Below are 12,843 nucleotides of genomic sequence, written 5' to 3'. Positions count from 1 at the left end.
TATAACATTTCATAAAGAGATATTTTCTTCTCGAGTGTTATTCAAAGCTCTCACCAAAGACTTAGACGGGATAATTTCACTTGTTTGAAACCCAACAATCATCTCGTTTTGGGTGCTCTCTAGTGATTTCTGCTTAAGATGAGTGGCGCATCTGCCTGAGCTGAAAACTAAAGAGAGCTCTTGAAACAAGTTTGATTTTTCTTAGGAACTGGTCTCATCTTATTTGCCCCACTAAACTTGAATACAAGATTAAATCATAGCAGAGACTGTCTGAGATGAATGCATTTATCAGTGTAACGCCTCCCTCACACCAGGCTCAGAGCTTATGCCAAAGGCGCTGTCGACTCGGATAGTGGGAGGCATCTGGTGGTTCTTCACCCTCATCATCATCTCTTCGTATACGGCTAACTTAGCCGCCTTCCTAACCGTGGAGAGGATGGAGTCGCCCATAGACTCAGCTGATGACCTCGCTAAGCAGACTAAGATCCTGTACGGGGTGGTGGAAGATGGGGCCACCATGGCATTCTTTAAGGTACCTGGGTGTGCCAGGATTTATAACCCATGTCATTTCACACACATACTTGAATCTGTATCAAACACTGAACAGCTTCTTTGCCACTTAAATCAGTTTATTATGCTTCCATTTGTCAGACGGTAATTAATCCACTTTTCTCGCTGAACATGGCTCAGGTAGTTTTAACATCAGGAATAAGGGACTGTAAAGGATGTGTCTACTTTCTATACTTTCTAAGGAGCTGTGGGTGAGCAGCTGTTCATCTAGCAGCTTACTGTTCCTTTTTGTTCCTTTACCCGCTGCAAAATTTAAAAACTAGTTTTGCTGTCAAAAAAGGCTGAACATGACCTTGGAGGTTCATTTGAGATGAATGACTTCAGTTTGTGCCAGCCTTAGGGAGAAAACCACTGCCTTTCCTGTGACTGCCTCACAATTATCCTAATAATGCTTTTACGTGATGCTATTAGACTTACCACAAAGAGTAAGGCTGGAACCAGTGGCTCAGCTAAGTCACACACAGGGATCGCTTCATTTAAAGCCTTTATATTCAGTCTGGCTGCAGACTACAAATCTCAGGGTCCTTTCACAGACTACTACTAAGAGACAGCATGTGTCAGGACAGAATTACACTCTGAAACATGTTTTATAAAATCAAATTAAACTTCCAGTAAGGGTTAGGGCAGTGGTTAAGGGACGGACTAGGATACACCAACTGAAAAGTCAAAAACCTGACCTGTAAAACCTGATTACAAAATATTACCACCAACTAAACAGTCTGCTCACAGGCAAAAGCTCATCCTCTGTGAAAACGCTCTAACGCAGCTAATGGCGGCTGAAGCGAATGAAGCTACAGGAGCTACATTCACTATGTTAGCTACATAAGGTACATAAGTAACGTAAATCTCATAAACCCATATTTTATTCACGTCAAATAGCTAGCGTTCCTAAGAAGCTGTGTTTGCTAATGTTACATTTACCTACGCCAGCTAAGCTACCTTAGCCACATAGCTAAGTTTCTTAGGTTAGGGTGAGTTATAGCGAGCCACTGTGAGCATAACTACTTCCAAAACAGGTCTATACATAATTGAATACTGGCTACGATCCCTGACCTTTATTCTGTATTATTTAGGAAAGGTTGCTTAGTCTGTAATGTTTGCAATGTTTCATTCTTTCATGAATGTAACTGCCAGACTTTGTGAGAATTAAGTTGAATTTTAAAAATCTTCTAAAACAGCAAATAGGTAGCCTGACATGCCAGAAGAATTTGTTTCACATGCTCGTCTGGAAAACCTTCGATATACAGTGTTTGGGAAAGGGCAGAGCTTTTGAAAAGAAGACTTGGAGGGTGATTGGATGAACGTTCCATCTGTCACATCTTTACGGGCCAATCAGAGCAACAAAATATGTGACGTCATCGCCGCTACCGAGGTGTGCGTGCACAGCTACCGAGGAATAAACTTCATAGGGAACTGCATAAGGTGAACCATGGCAACTGTAGACATGTCAGTACACGACTTTTGTCATTTTTGAAAGGAAAACAACTCACTGCTGTTCTTTTTTCTTCTTTTAACAAAGAAATGTTGTCAAGTTCTGATAAAACTGGCGCTTTAGCAGCATCCACACTAATGTCTTCCGCCATAATTGCACCAGCCTCTTGTTGCTGCTCGCTTACGTCACAACTCCGCCGCGCCCACAAGTACTGCCCCTCGTCGCTGATTGGTCCTGTCACTCTCTAACCATCTGCTTTGCAAGGTTAGGAAATAGGGGGTACTGGCAAATTGTGTCACTTCCGTCTTGACAGAGGTAGAGTCTCAAAGTAGTGGTCTGCAAGAGGGGGCGTCCAAAAGCTGAGGTCTGCAGCCAGACAATGAAATTTATGCTACAAAGTAAAGCTATATTAAACATCTAGACTTTGATGGTTAAAAAAAAATGTTTTGTTGTGGGTCACAGTAGCCACTGGTTATTTATGTTCCCTCCACACAGAAAACCTGGGAATCAAGGCTTTGAGTCCTACAGAGGCCAGAAAAGTCCATGCAGTGTTTTTTAAGTCTTATAAAGGTCTTAAATCTGAATCCTTAAGATGGTCTAGAAACTATGTACCATCTAGTTTCTATATATTAGGACTTCTTTTTCTCAGCCCACTACCCACGACAAAGATTGCAGGTTAAGGTAAGGCAAGCCAGGTTTATTTGTAGGCCACTGTTCAGAAACAAAGCAATACAAAGTGTTCTTCCCAGAAAGAAAACAACATAAATAAAAAATATAACTCAAAATTTAAAATATGTTAAGTTGTCCTTAAATTGGGTTTCGGGAGGGACAAGTCCATTTTTTTCCCAGACTAGAGGCAACAGTATGTCCACATCTTAATTACAGTCACCGTCTAATTTTCTTTTATTTTTCAATCAAGTTCAGAAATGACTAAGGCCAACTAAACCCAATGAATCACTCAAACAGCAGCATTCAGAGTTTAGACAATGTTCATGCCTTATGTCAATGCCAATCTCACTCTACTTCTATCACCTGTTGTTACATAGAAAACAAAAATCTCCACCTATGACAAGATGTGGGAGTTCATGAACAGCAGACGTCAGTCCGTAATGGTGAAGAACGTGGAGGAGGGCATCCAGCGTGTCCTGACCTCCGACTACGCCTTCCTCATGGAGTCCACCACTATCGAGTTCGTCACCCAGCGTAACTGCAACCTCACACAGATCGGCGGCCTGATCGACTCCAAAGCATACGGCGTGGGAACACCTATGGGTAAACGTCAAACCTCTTAAAAACAATTCTCTGTGCTGCCTGCGGTGTTGTAAAAAACCTTTGAGAAACGTTGAGCTTTGAGGGAGATACTGCAGATACTATGTGACAGATAAAGGTATATAGTTTGGATGATGGATCAGCTCTGGGAATGGAAAGGTTGACCTTTATTGATGGGGTCTCGGGTAAAATGGTTCAACAGCGTGAGGTGTAAAAGGTTTAGCTTAATGAAAAGTGAATGGCTTGAGGTTGAATTTATGGAGAAGGTTAAAATGTGCCCGCAGCTTCAGATGCAGGCACTGTCAGAGCTGTAGCCTTTACTAGTGTGGGTTTTTATCTCTGTAATGATTTTCTCACAGGATTATTTAAGAGCGCAGAAGCAAACCTGGGTTAACCAACATTCAGTTAGGCCTTTAATGGTGTGTTTTAGCCCACTTTGGAGTCACAGAGGCACAAGATTGTGAGCGCATAGCAATCACAGAGAGCAACAAGAAAGTCAATTCAGTGCAATTCCCTGTGAGTTATCTGACACAGTGTGAATTGTATCTGACCATTCAACTGCAACAACAAAGCACTTCAAAGAGTAAAGAACAAGCAATAAAAACTTTTTGAACTGTTTATTTGATCCAGCTCTTGATAGAAAATGTATTATAACATTTTAAAGCACCAATATAGGAGCTTAAACCATCAGAGGCTCAGATTCCTTCATTTTAATGTCTTCCTGCATGCACTGCTGACAATTTCAGGACAGTCTGCTCCTTAAATTGTCCTGAATTGCCTGTTCAAACAAATGGAGGCCTGCCCACAGAATTGGCCGGGGCCCTGAGAAACCTGGTGAATGGGTCTCCCCAGATGTGATGTGTTAATAGTATCAATGCATGTGCGTTGGATCAGTAGCATTGGTACTAGCATCCTGACTAGCAATTACTTCATTCTGGAGTTATTATTTGGTTTTGATATTCGCATTATTTATTCATGCCACTTTTTAACCTCTTTTCATCACTGTTTCCATTTATTTTGCCACATTTGTTTCCACATTACATCATTTTTTGCCACTTTGGACTATTTTATACTTAAATCCTTTTCACTACTTAAGCTGATGATTTTTGCCCCTTTTTGATATTTTTCACCCATTTTTGCCACTTTTTAACTGCTTTTTGCCCTTTTTACTACCAATTTTTGTCTTTTTAGCCAGTGTTTTTGCCACCTCAAACCCCTTTGCCACTTAATGGCCCAATTATGCCCCATTTTAACCCATTTTTTAAACCAATTTTGTCAGATTTTCCACTCTTTAACCCACAAAGAAAAAGAAAAAAGCTTAATTATCATTGCACTGTTGAGACAATACAACAAAATCTCGTTGGCAGCAGTCAGTCAACACTCAAAACATTTGTGTTGTATAACAATAAATAACAGAATAGAAAAGACTAAATTTTCTTAAAAATGTGTACAATCATTAAAACATATCAGTTGTTAAATTTAGAGATTAAAAAAGCACAGTTACAATAAAAATATTTGCCGCTTATCCCTTTTTTGCCTCTTTTAACCTCTTTTTTCCACTTCTTACCAATTTTTTGCCACCCTTTAACCACTTTTCACCCCTTATTTCCTCAAATTTTGCCACTTTTAAACTATTTTTGCCACCTTTTAACTGCTTTTCACCATTTTCCCGCAAATTCTTGACACTTTTAGCCCATTTTTTTCTGCCATTTTAAGCCACATTTTTCTACTTAAGACCAATTTTTGCCAACCTTTCACAAATTTTTACCTCTTACTTCTGACAGTTTTTGCCACTTTCTACACCTGTTTATCCTGATGTTTGTGCACATAATGGCTTAGCTATGAAGTCTAACATAACTTTCCAAATGGTCTAGTTCAATGTGCCCATCCACGCTCTTAACATTAGAAATACAAAGGTCATTCTGTTTTAAGAAAATAGGTTTACATTTAGGTTAGATATAAAATATGGTTATCACTGATTAACTTTACAATGGACCATGATTTTTCTGACCTCCATGGGCCCCTCTGATTTGAAAAGATCAACCTCACAGTAAGAGACTGTACTTGTCAGACTGAAGGGTGCTATCAGGAGGCAAGACACGGGATAAATAGGATGGCAGAGAAATGACAAACAAATCAACAGAGACTAACGCTATGATGACAGTTTTAGTCTTTCTCTCAGCACTTCTACCAACCTCTGTGGGGGTCATGAGATAATTTGATAGATGGTTGTGAAGAAAAAATTAAATGTTACATAAAAAAATGACTTGAGTTTTACATTAAAGGCCCAGTAACAGTGGGACAATTTGTCTTACAGAGGATGTTTTAGGCTACAGTGGGCTGGCCATGGGGCTGTTCATACATTATGGTGTTCACGTCATTCACTCATTGTCATAGTATCAAACACTGCCTATTCACGGCGTGTCACAGCCGTGAGCTCCTGCAGCCAGCCTCAAGTGGACACTATTGCAATTTTTTGCATTTCCACATTGGCTTCATTTTTCAGGACGTTTTAGTCTAGTTTTAGTCATCTTGACAAAAACGAAACTTACTTTTTGTCAGTTTTAGTCATCCCAAATCTGTTTTTGTTAGTTTTAGTCTAGTTTTTGCCATGTCAACAAACATTTTTAGCCATAGTTTAAGCCGACAAAAATTAACACTGTTGCTCAGGCACTGGAGCACAGTCATGTTGGAATAGAAAAGGACCTTTTTCAAACTGTTTCCACAAAGTTGGAAGCATAGAATTGTCCAAAATGTCTTGGTATGCTGAAGCATTAAGGTTGTCCTTCACTGGAGATAAGGGGCCTAACCAAAACCCTGAAAAACAGCCCCATACCAGTATCCTTCCTCCACCAAACTCCACAGTTGGTGCAGTGCTGTCAGGCAGGTAATGTTCTCCAGGCACAGGCCAAAGCCAGACTCACCCATCTGACTGCCAAACAGAGAAATGTGATTCGTCACTCCATAGAAAATTTTTCCACAACTCTACAGTCCACTGTCGGTCTGCTTTACTGGACTTTCACTAAGTGGCTGAGTTGCTGTTGTTCCCAAATGCTTCCACTTTCTGATATCACTTACAGTTGACTGTGGATTATCAAACAGGGATGAAATTTCACAAACCGTCTTATAGCGTCTGTCTTTATTTAACAGGCAGTATGTAATTTTTTTTTTTACAAGGGTTGTCTCAGGGGTTAAGTCTTCAAAAATAATATTTTAAACATTAAAAATGTATTCCTGAGTTACATTTAGCTGAAAAACCTCTTGCTTACAGAGAGAAAGGGGAGACAGTGAGAGACAGTGAGGACAAGAGATCGTATACAGAGTTATAAGCTTGTCCAGGCTGAGTACTCCTAGTACTTCCTTTGCAGCCAGGTGAGCGCCATGTTCTCCTCCGGCCTGTTAGGGAGAGATCTAACATTCCCCCTAATTAAAGATGGTACGGATGGTACTGTCTGTTCCTCTCCTTACACTTAACTCAGTCTCTGCGTCCTTTTCTGCTCCTCTGTAATTCTATCCAGCATGCACAACCAGCTGTGCACAGATGTAAACAATAGAGACATGGCTGTAGGGATCTATGAAATTTTAAAAACGTCTGTCAAGTATGAAAATGCAAACCCAAAAGTTGTACATCCATGTTTGTGTCTTGTAGGAGTTTTTAAAGAAAAACAAAAAGAAAAAAAGATTTATAAGCATTCAGACTAGATCATAATTCATTTGTAACATGTATGAAATTTAACCAGGGTTAATTGCCCTGCAGCTCACGCCCTGGTCCCCTAGAAAACTTAGTGATTGTTCCCGTCCGAATGTCACCGGGGGTAAAGCGTTTATGACAAGGCCACAGAGAGCACTGCAGCCATCTGTAATCGCTGCATCCATCACCAGCGATACGAGGGCCATCAAAATACGGAGGATTCATTCCGGCCATCCACATCTGGACGCGGCCCCCGCTGATGAGTGTGGGGCAGTTATAGATCTGCAGGGATGCCGTGATTGCCGCGGCTGTAACAAAGCTGAGGTGATGCAGTGAAATATAGTCCCTCTGTGGCTCCATAAGTGCACGAGTACTTCCACTTATGCCCTTGAGATGGCCACGCAGACCCAGGATGTATTTCAGGTCTATTTCCATTCATGTGGTGATAGAGTGCATCAAATATATGGCCGCAAAATATTCTCAAATCACTTTAATTCAGTGATAAGTGGTCGAATATTCTATTGCATGAAAAATGATGATTACAAATGTCCTCTTTAAAAGTTATTGCAGCTCACTAAGTCATTTCAGGCTTTAATTCTGGTGTTCATTGCTCAGTATTTCAGAAATTACGCTGATCACAGCCTCTAAAATGTTTCTAATGCAATAGAAGAAGGCTTGAGATAGTTGATTGCTTCATTAATTCAAAGTAAGATCTGTTTTCATTGCAGAAGTCTTTCCTGAAGAGTAAGGACCTTTTTATCTTGTGGTTTTCTCCTTGTTTCTTTGACCACAACGTCTTCAGGAAAAACGAGATGTTATTAAGTAGATTTATGTGATTACTGTTCTGTGGAATAAATCTAAGCGTCTTTTATCATTTCCTATTTCATGCTGCTTTAATCTTCCACTCCATCACAGATATCTGTCAGCTCCTGTTAACTTCACACATTGAGACTTTTATAAACAAAGCATATGGAGTACTTAAAGTTAACTGACAGCAATAATGATTCCCTGAGTCATTTTTCAGGTAAAACAGACAGAAGCTTTCATGTCCCATTGATCTGGGAAATTTTTGCATTTCCTTGTAATTATTTTGATATCTTTTGAGGGATTTAAGGTCAGGATAATTTGTCATGTTGCCTGTAGAGCTCAGGCTGCTACTAGAGCTGTGCATGCCTACTGCTTTTTTTTATTGGCCGTCATGAATGTGACAGACAGAATAATCATCCAATCACCTTCTGAGTTTATTTTTTTTAAGTCCTGTTTCCCAAACACTTTCTATGGGAGTTTTCCCAGATGAATGTGAACTAGATCCATGCAATGGATATATAAAACAGTCCTGCTGGCGTGTCCAGGTAACTTTTTTTACAAAGTTGAAACAATCAGATTACCAAGAAAATAATCAGCAGATGAATCTTTGAATTTTTGTAGCAAAGAAAATATCATTGATGTAAAGTAACTCCAGCAGTAAAATTCTTCTAACCAATAAATTCATGGGTACAAATAATAGTTGATCAACTTTTACAACTTGGAAAAAAGTTTCAGAATGCCCTGCATGTTTTTCTTTTTACACAACTTCACCTAAAGTTTATTTCCAGCCCTTTTAGAAATAAAACATGTAGGAGTGAGAAAATGTGAGAACAAGTCAGAAAATATTCAGGAAAATCCTCTTATGCTAGTGGATGAAAGCGACATCATTTGCATCTCACATTTCTAAAATGTGCCATGAGATAACATTTAACTAATCTGAGTCACACGGCCTGTGAGCAACCTGTGTAATCGTCATGTGTGTAGCCAGGTTGCCTCAAAGTTTTTGTTCTTTACCACTCATACATCAATACAGTGAATACGTCCAATTCAGTTTAGTATTTATAAAATGTAAAAACTGTAATTCTACGGTTTGACTCTGTTGCTTTGTCTGTCACCTCCTGTGGCCCCTCCTTTCTCCTATCCATCAGCGACAGTCCCTCCCACTGTGAGGTGTATGTGTCCAGGAAACTTAAGGAGATTTTAGGGGCAGACTCTCCTGGAATTTTAAAAGATTTTCTTAGAAATTTGTTTGTAAAAAAATAACAGTATAAAACATAACATTATATACATATTATATGTAGGGTAGGGTCATAATGTCAGATTTTATGGGAGAGCTTGGGTGACAGAATGTGCAAATACTATCATGCTGCAGGAGCACAAAACATGAGTAAGAAACAACACTTACCTATTTAGTCGTCTTTGGGGTGAAATCTAATGTGTCCAATGTTTTGTGGTGTCTCTCTCATGGTAGACATCATGACATGAAAAAGACTGTTGCCGCTCTGAAACTAAGAATTAGATACTAGGTTTAATCATTTTTATTAATGTAAAAAATGTACATATTGTACCTTTGAACATAATTGTTAGAGTGCAGTGTTAGTACTTTTACTGAAGTAAAAGCTCTGAATATGTGCTCTCCTCTAATGATGAAGACATAATTCTTCACATTCACTTCCAGCCTTTAACTTTTTTCATGCTCAACACTGTTTAGCAGATCATTCCCAGTAGGGCTGTTACAGCAATAAACGCGATCAAGCTGCATAATAAGTCTTAACCTTTTAGCGCCTGTCGCTTTTTCACACATCCAGTTCCCCAAAAACGGAAATGCGTCATTTAAAGCTATCGACTTAAACTGAGATCACGTTAATACTTGGGGCCAGACAGGGCAGGAGTGATGGATGTCCTCTGGTGTTGAACATCTGTCAGGTAGTTGTGTATGCGCAGTGTGTCAAGCACAGCGTTTTACCATCCGCCCGGGCCCCGCTCTCCATATTCTCCTCTCTGAGGACCCATCCTATTAGCATTTATCCAAGGACTGCTTTGTTAGGCCATCATTAATCATTTGAAATATGAGGGGAGCTGGAATCAGGGGACTCGCATACTTGATAGATCCCTCATCTTCAAATGAAGCAAGCATATGCTTTTCACATGCACGCAGCACATGCATGTACACAACTGCGTATTCAGAGCGCATTGCTACTGTACATGCACAGAATGAAAGGCTCTTAGTATGCATTTGGTTTTCTCAGAAGAAAAGCACTCATGAATGCACTCAGAAAAGCACAAAGCTGTTTATGATCAAAGAAGAAAGCAGTGATGTGCTGTTCACCAAAAAATACCGGGACACTTTGTGTAATTTTCAGGTTTTATATTAATGTCCCCTTTGTCAGCCTAAATACATCGAGACATAGAGATGAAAGGATGATGGATGGCAGCACATAAATGATAGATGAGACGGAGAGGAAATCAACTAAAGGGGCTGACAGGCAAAACTGTATGAGAGCACCAGACAAAGTGATGCTACCTGGGGCCATGTTTTGTTGATCTTCCCTCAGAGTTTAAGCACAAACTGTTCCTACATGTTAATAAAAATGACGTCTGCTTTTAGAATCAGAAAAATTAAGCATTCTGCAACTGTTTCATCCCTTTAAAGTCACTCCGAATAAGCAAATAAGCCAAAAAGCCTGAAATGGAAACCAGGCTTCAGCATGTATTCGCTCTCTAATCACATAAATACACTAACAAGCTTTTAAAGCAGTTTATAAATGAAACATGAACGCTCACTGTGAGTATTAATCTTCCGTGGCCTGGTTGGGACACAGTGTACGCACTGGCCGTGTGTTGTGTCACACTTACTGTGGATGGGAGAGGAACACGACCCCAGTCGGGTACTCTGAAACGATTACTCCTCCTTTGATCACACCAGCACCCGCTGCGCTTTAATGCCTTGTCACTAATTCTGGCCCCCATCCCACTGTCTGGATTTGGGTCCTTTTACTCATGACATTAAAATGCAGAAAAGCACACCAGATAGAGCAACCATATCTCATAAACACACATATATAATCCCAATCATGCATGTAATATACACCCCGCCGGGCTCTGTTGTTTTACGTGTTTACATACATCATTTATGTCATATGGAAGCATGTTTGGATTTGGGCCCTTTGACTAATCATGCTATTAATATGCATACAAACACAAGGGAGGGCAGCCTTTCCCAAATACACAATATAAAGCCAAACACAAATGTAATGTAAGCCTTCCTTCCAATTATCTGCCTGTTTTCACTCATTTAGCAGCAAATAAAAGCATAAAACAGCAGCTTGTTTATCTAGATTTGGTCCCTTTTAATAATTACAGTGCCTATGAATAGTATTCACCACTGAAGAAACTACAAAAAACTCTTAAATGTCAAAGTGAAAACAGATTTCAACAAAGTAATGTCAATTAAACAAAAAAAAATGTCAGGTGAAATGAGTGACTACATAAATATCCACCCCCTTTAAAGTGTCTGATCTAGTTAAACAGAGGTCCAGCCAATTGGTGATAGTAGTCTTATAATTAGTCAAACAGGGATTACCTGAGTGCAGTGATTGTAGTATTAAGACACCAGTGTCTTGAAAGTCCAGTCACTGGCTCAGCAGTATTCCTGGCTACCATTACACCATGAAGACAAAAGAACACTCCAAGCAACTCAGATAAATTACTATTGAATGGATGGATACAATATAATCCAAGGCACTGAACATCCCCTGGAGTTTAATTAAATCAGTCATCAAGAAATGGAGGGAATATGGCTCATGTGTAAATCTGCCTCGAACAGACCGTCCCAATAAACTAAGTGACCGTGAAAGAAGGAGACTAGTGAGAGAGTCCAACAAGTCACCTTTGACTACTCTGAAGGAGTTACAAGCTGGGAGAGACTCTGCATACTACAACTGTTCCCAGGGTTCTTCACCAGTCAAAGCCTTATGGGAGAGTGGTAAAGAGAAAGGCACTGTTGGAGAAAACTCATTAAATCTCTACTAGTCTCCATAAAGGATGTGGGAAACTCCATGTTCAAGTGAAAGAAAGTACTTTGGCCTGATGAGACCAAAATGGTGCTTTGTGGCCATCAGGCAAGACCTTATGTTAGGTAGACAGCAAACACTGCACATCAAACACACCATCCCCACTGTGAAGCACAGTGGTGGCAGCATCATGGTGTGGGGATGCTTCTCAGCAGCTGACCTTGCAAGGCTTGTAAAGGTAGAGGGTAAAATGAATGTGGCTAGATGTAGGAAAATCCTGGAGGAAATCCACGCGGCTAGACTTGAAACGGGCTGTTCGGGTGGTTTTACAGAGAAGAATTGAGTAAAATCACAGTGTCCAGATGTGCAAGCCTGACTGAGACCTATCCATACAGACTCAGTGCTGTGATTGCAGCCAAAGGTGCATCTACTAAACACTGACTAAACACTTATTTGACATTACATAATTGTGTGTAAATGACATTACTTAGTAGAAATCTGTTTTCACTTTGACATAAAAAAAGCTTTTTTTTATCTCAAAAAGCCAAATTATATTGACCATGATTGATTGATAAAATCAATTAAAGGGTAAAACAGCCAATGGGTTGAATACTTTTCATAGGCACTCTTTCTTTTTGAAATTCATGCCATTAAAATGCATTTTAAAAACCAAGAGCAACCCCATCTTAACACACACAAGCACACATGTAACAAACACCCCACTGCTTCCCCATGTTTTTGGGTTTATACACACCATTTATGCGTATGTAAGTTTCTGCACACGCCAGCTAATTCATCAAAACCAACAGCAGCTCTGCACACAAAGCCAAGCCTTTGTTGCCAACTCTCTGTGCATTATAATTCACACACTGCAGATAGGAGTGAGTATTTTGGAATCACTCCGAGAATATAGGGATTAGTGGGATTTGAAGAAGGACTTACAAAAAACTCCATCTAAGCAGCCAACAATAACATGACAGGTTATATGATCACATGGGCATTTTGCTGGTTATATATAACCGCTCCTCAATGACTTTGCAAAGGAATAATCAGGGTGTTTC

The 12,843-nt window shown here is 39.9% G+C and overlaps 1 protein-coding gene across 2 annotated transcripts in view; it reads left to right on the top strand.

Annotated features, from left to right (window-relative positions):
- Positions 1 to 12,843, top strand: part of LOC121521526 (glutamate receptor ionotropic, kainate 2-like) — a 136,361-nt gene that overhangs the window by 114,388 nt on the left and 9,130 nt on the right. For both annotated transcript variants that reach the window (XM_041805585.1, XM_041805584.1), the window contains exons 13-14: positions 315 to 532; positions 3,049 to 3,274. In XM_041805585.1, coding sequence (XP_041661519.1) covers positions 315 to 532; positions 3,049 to 3,274 — 444 coding nt within the window. The remainder of the gene's footprint in view (positions 1 to 314; positions 533 to 3,048; positions 3,275 to 12,843) is intronic.

This window comes from Cheilinus undulatus, linkage group 14 (genome assembly GCF_018320785.1).
Source record: "Cheilinus undulatus linkage group 14, ASM1832078v1, whole genome shotgun sequence".
NCBI lineage: Eukaryota > Metazoa > Chordata > Actinopteri > Labriformes > Labridae > Cheilinus > Cheilinus undulatus.
This window is presented reverse-complemented; position numbering and strand designations above follow the sequence as displayed.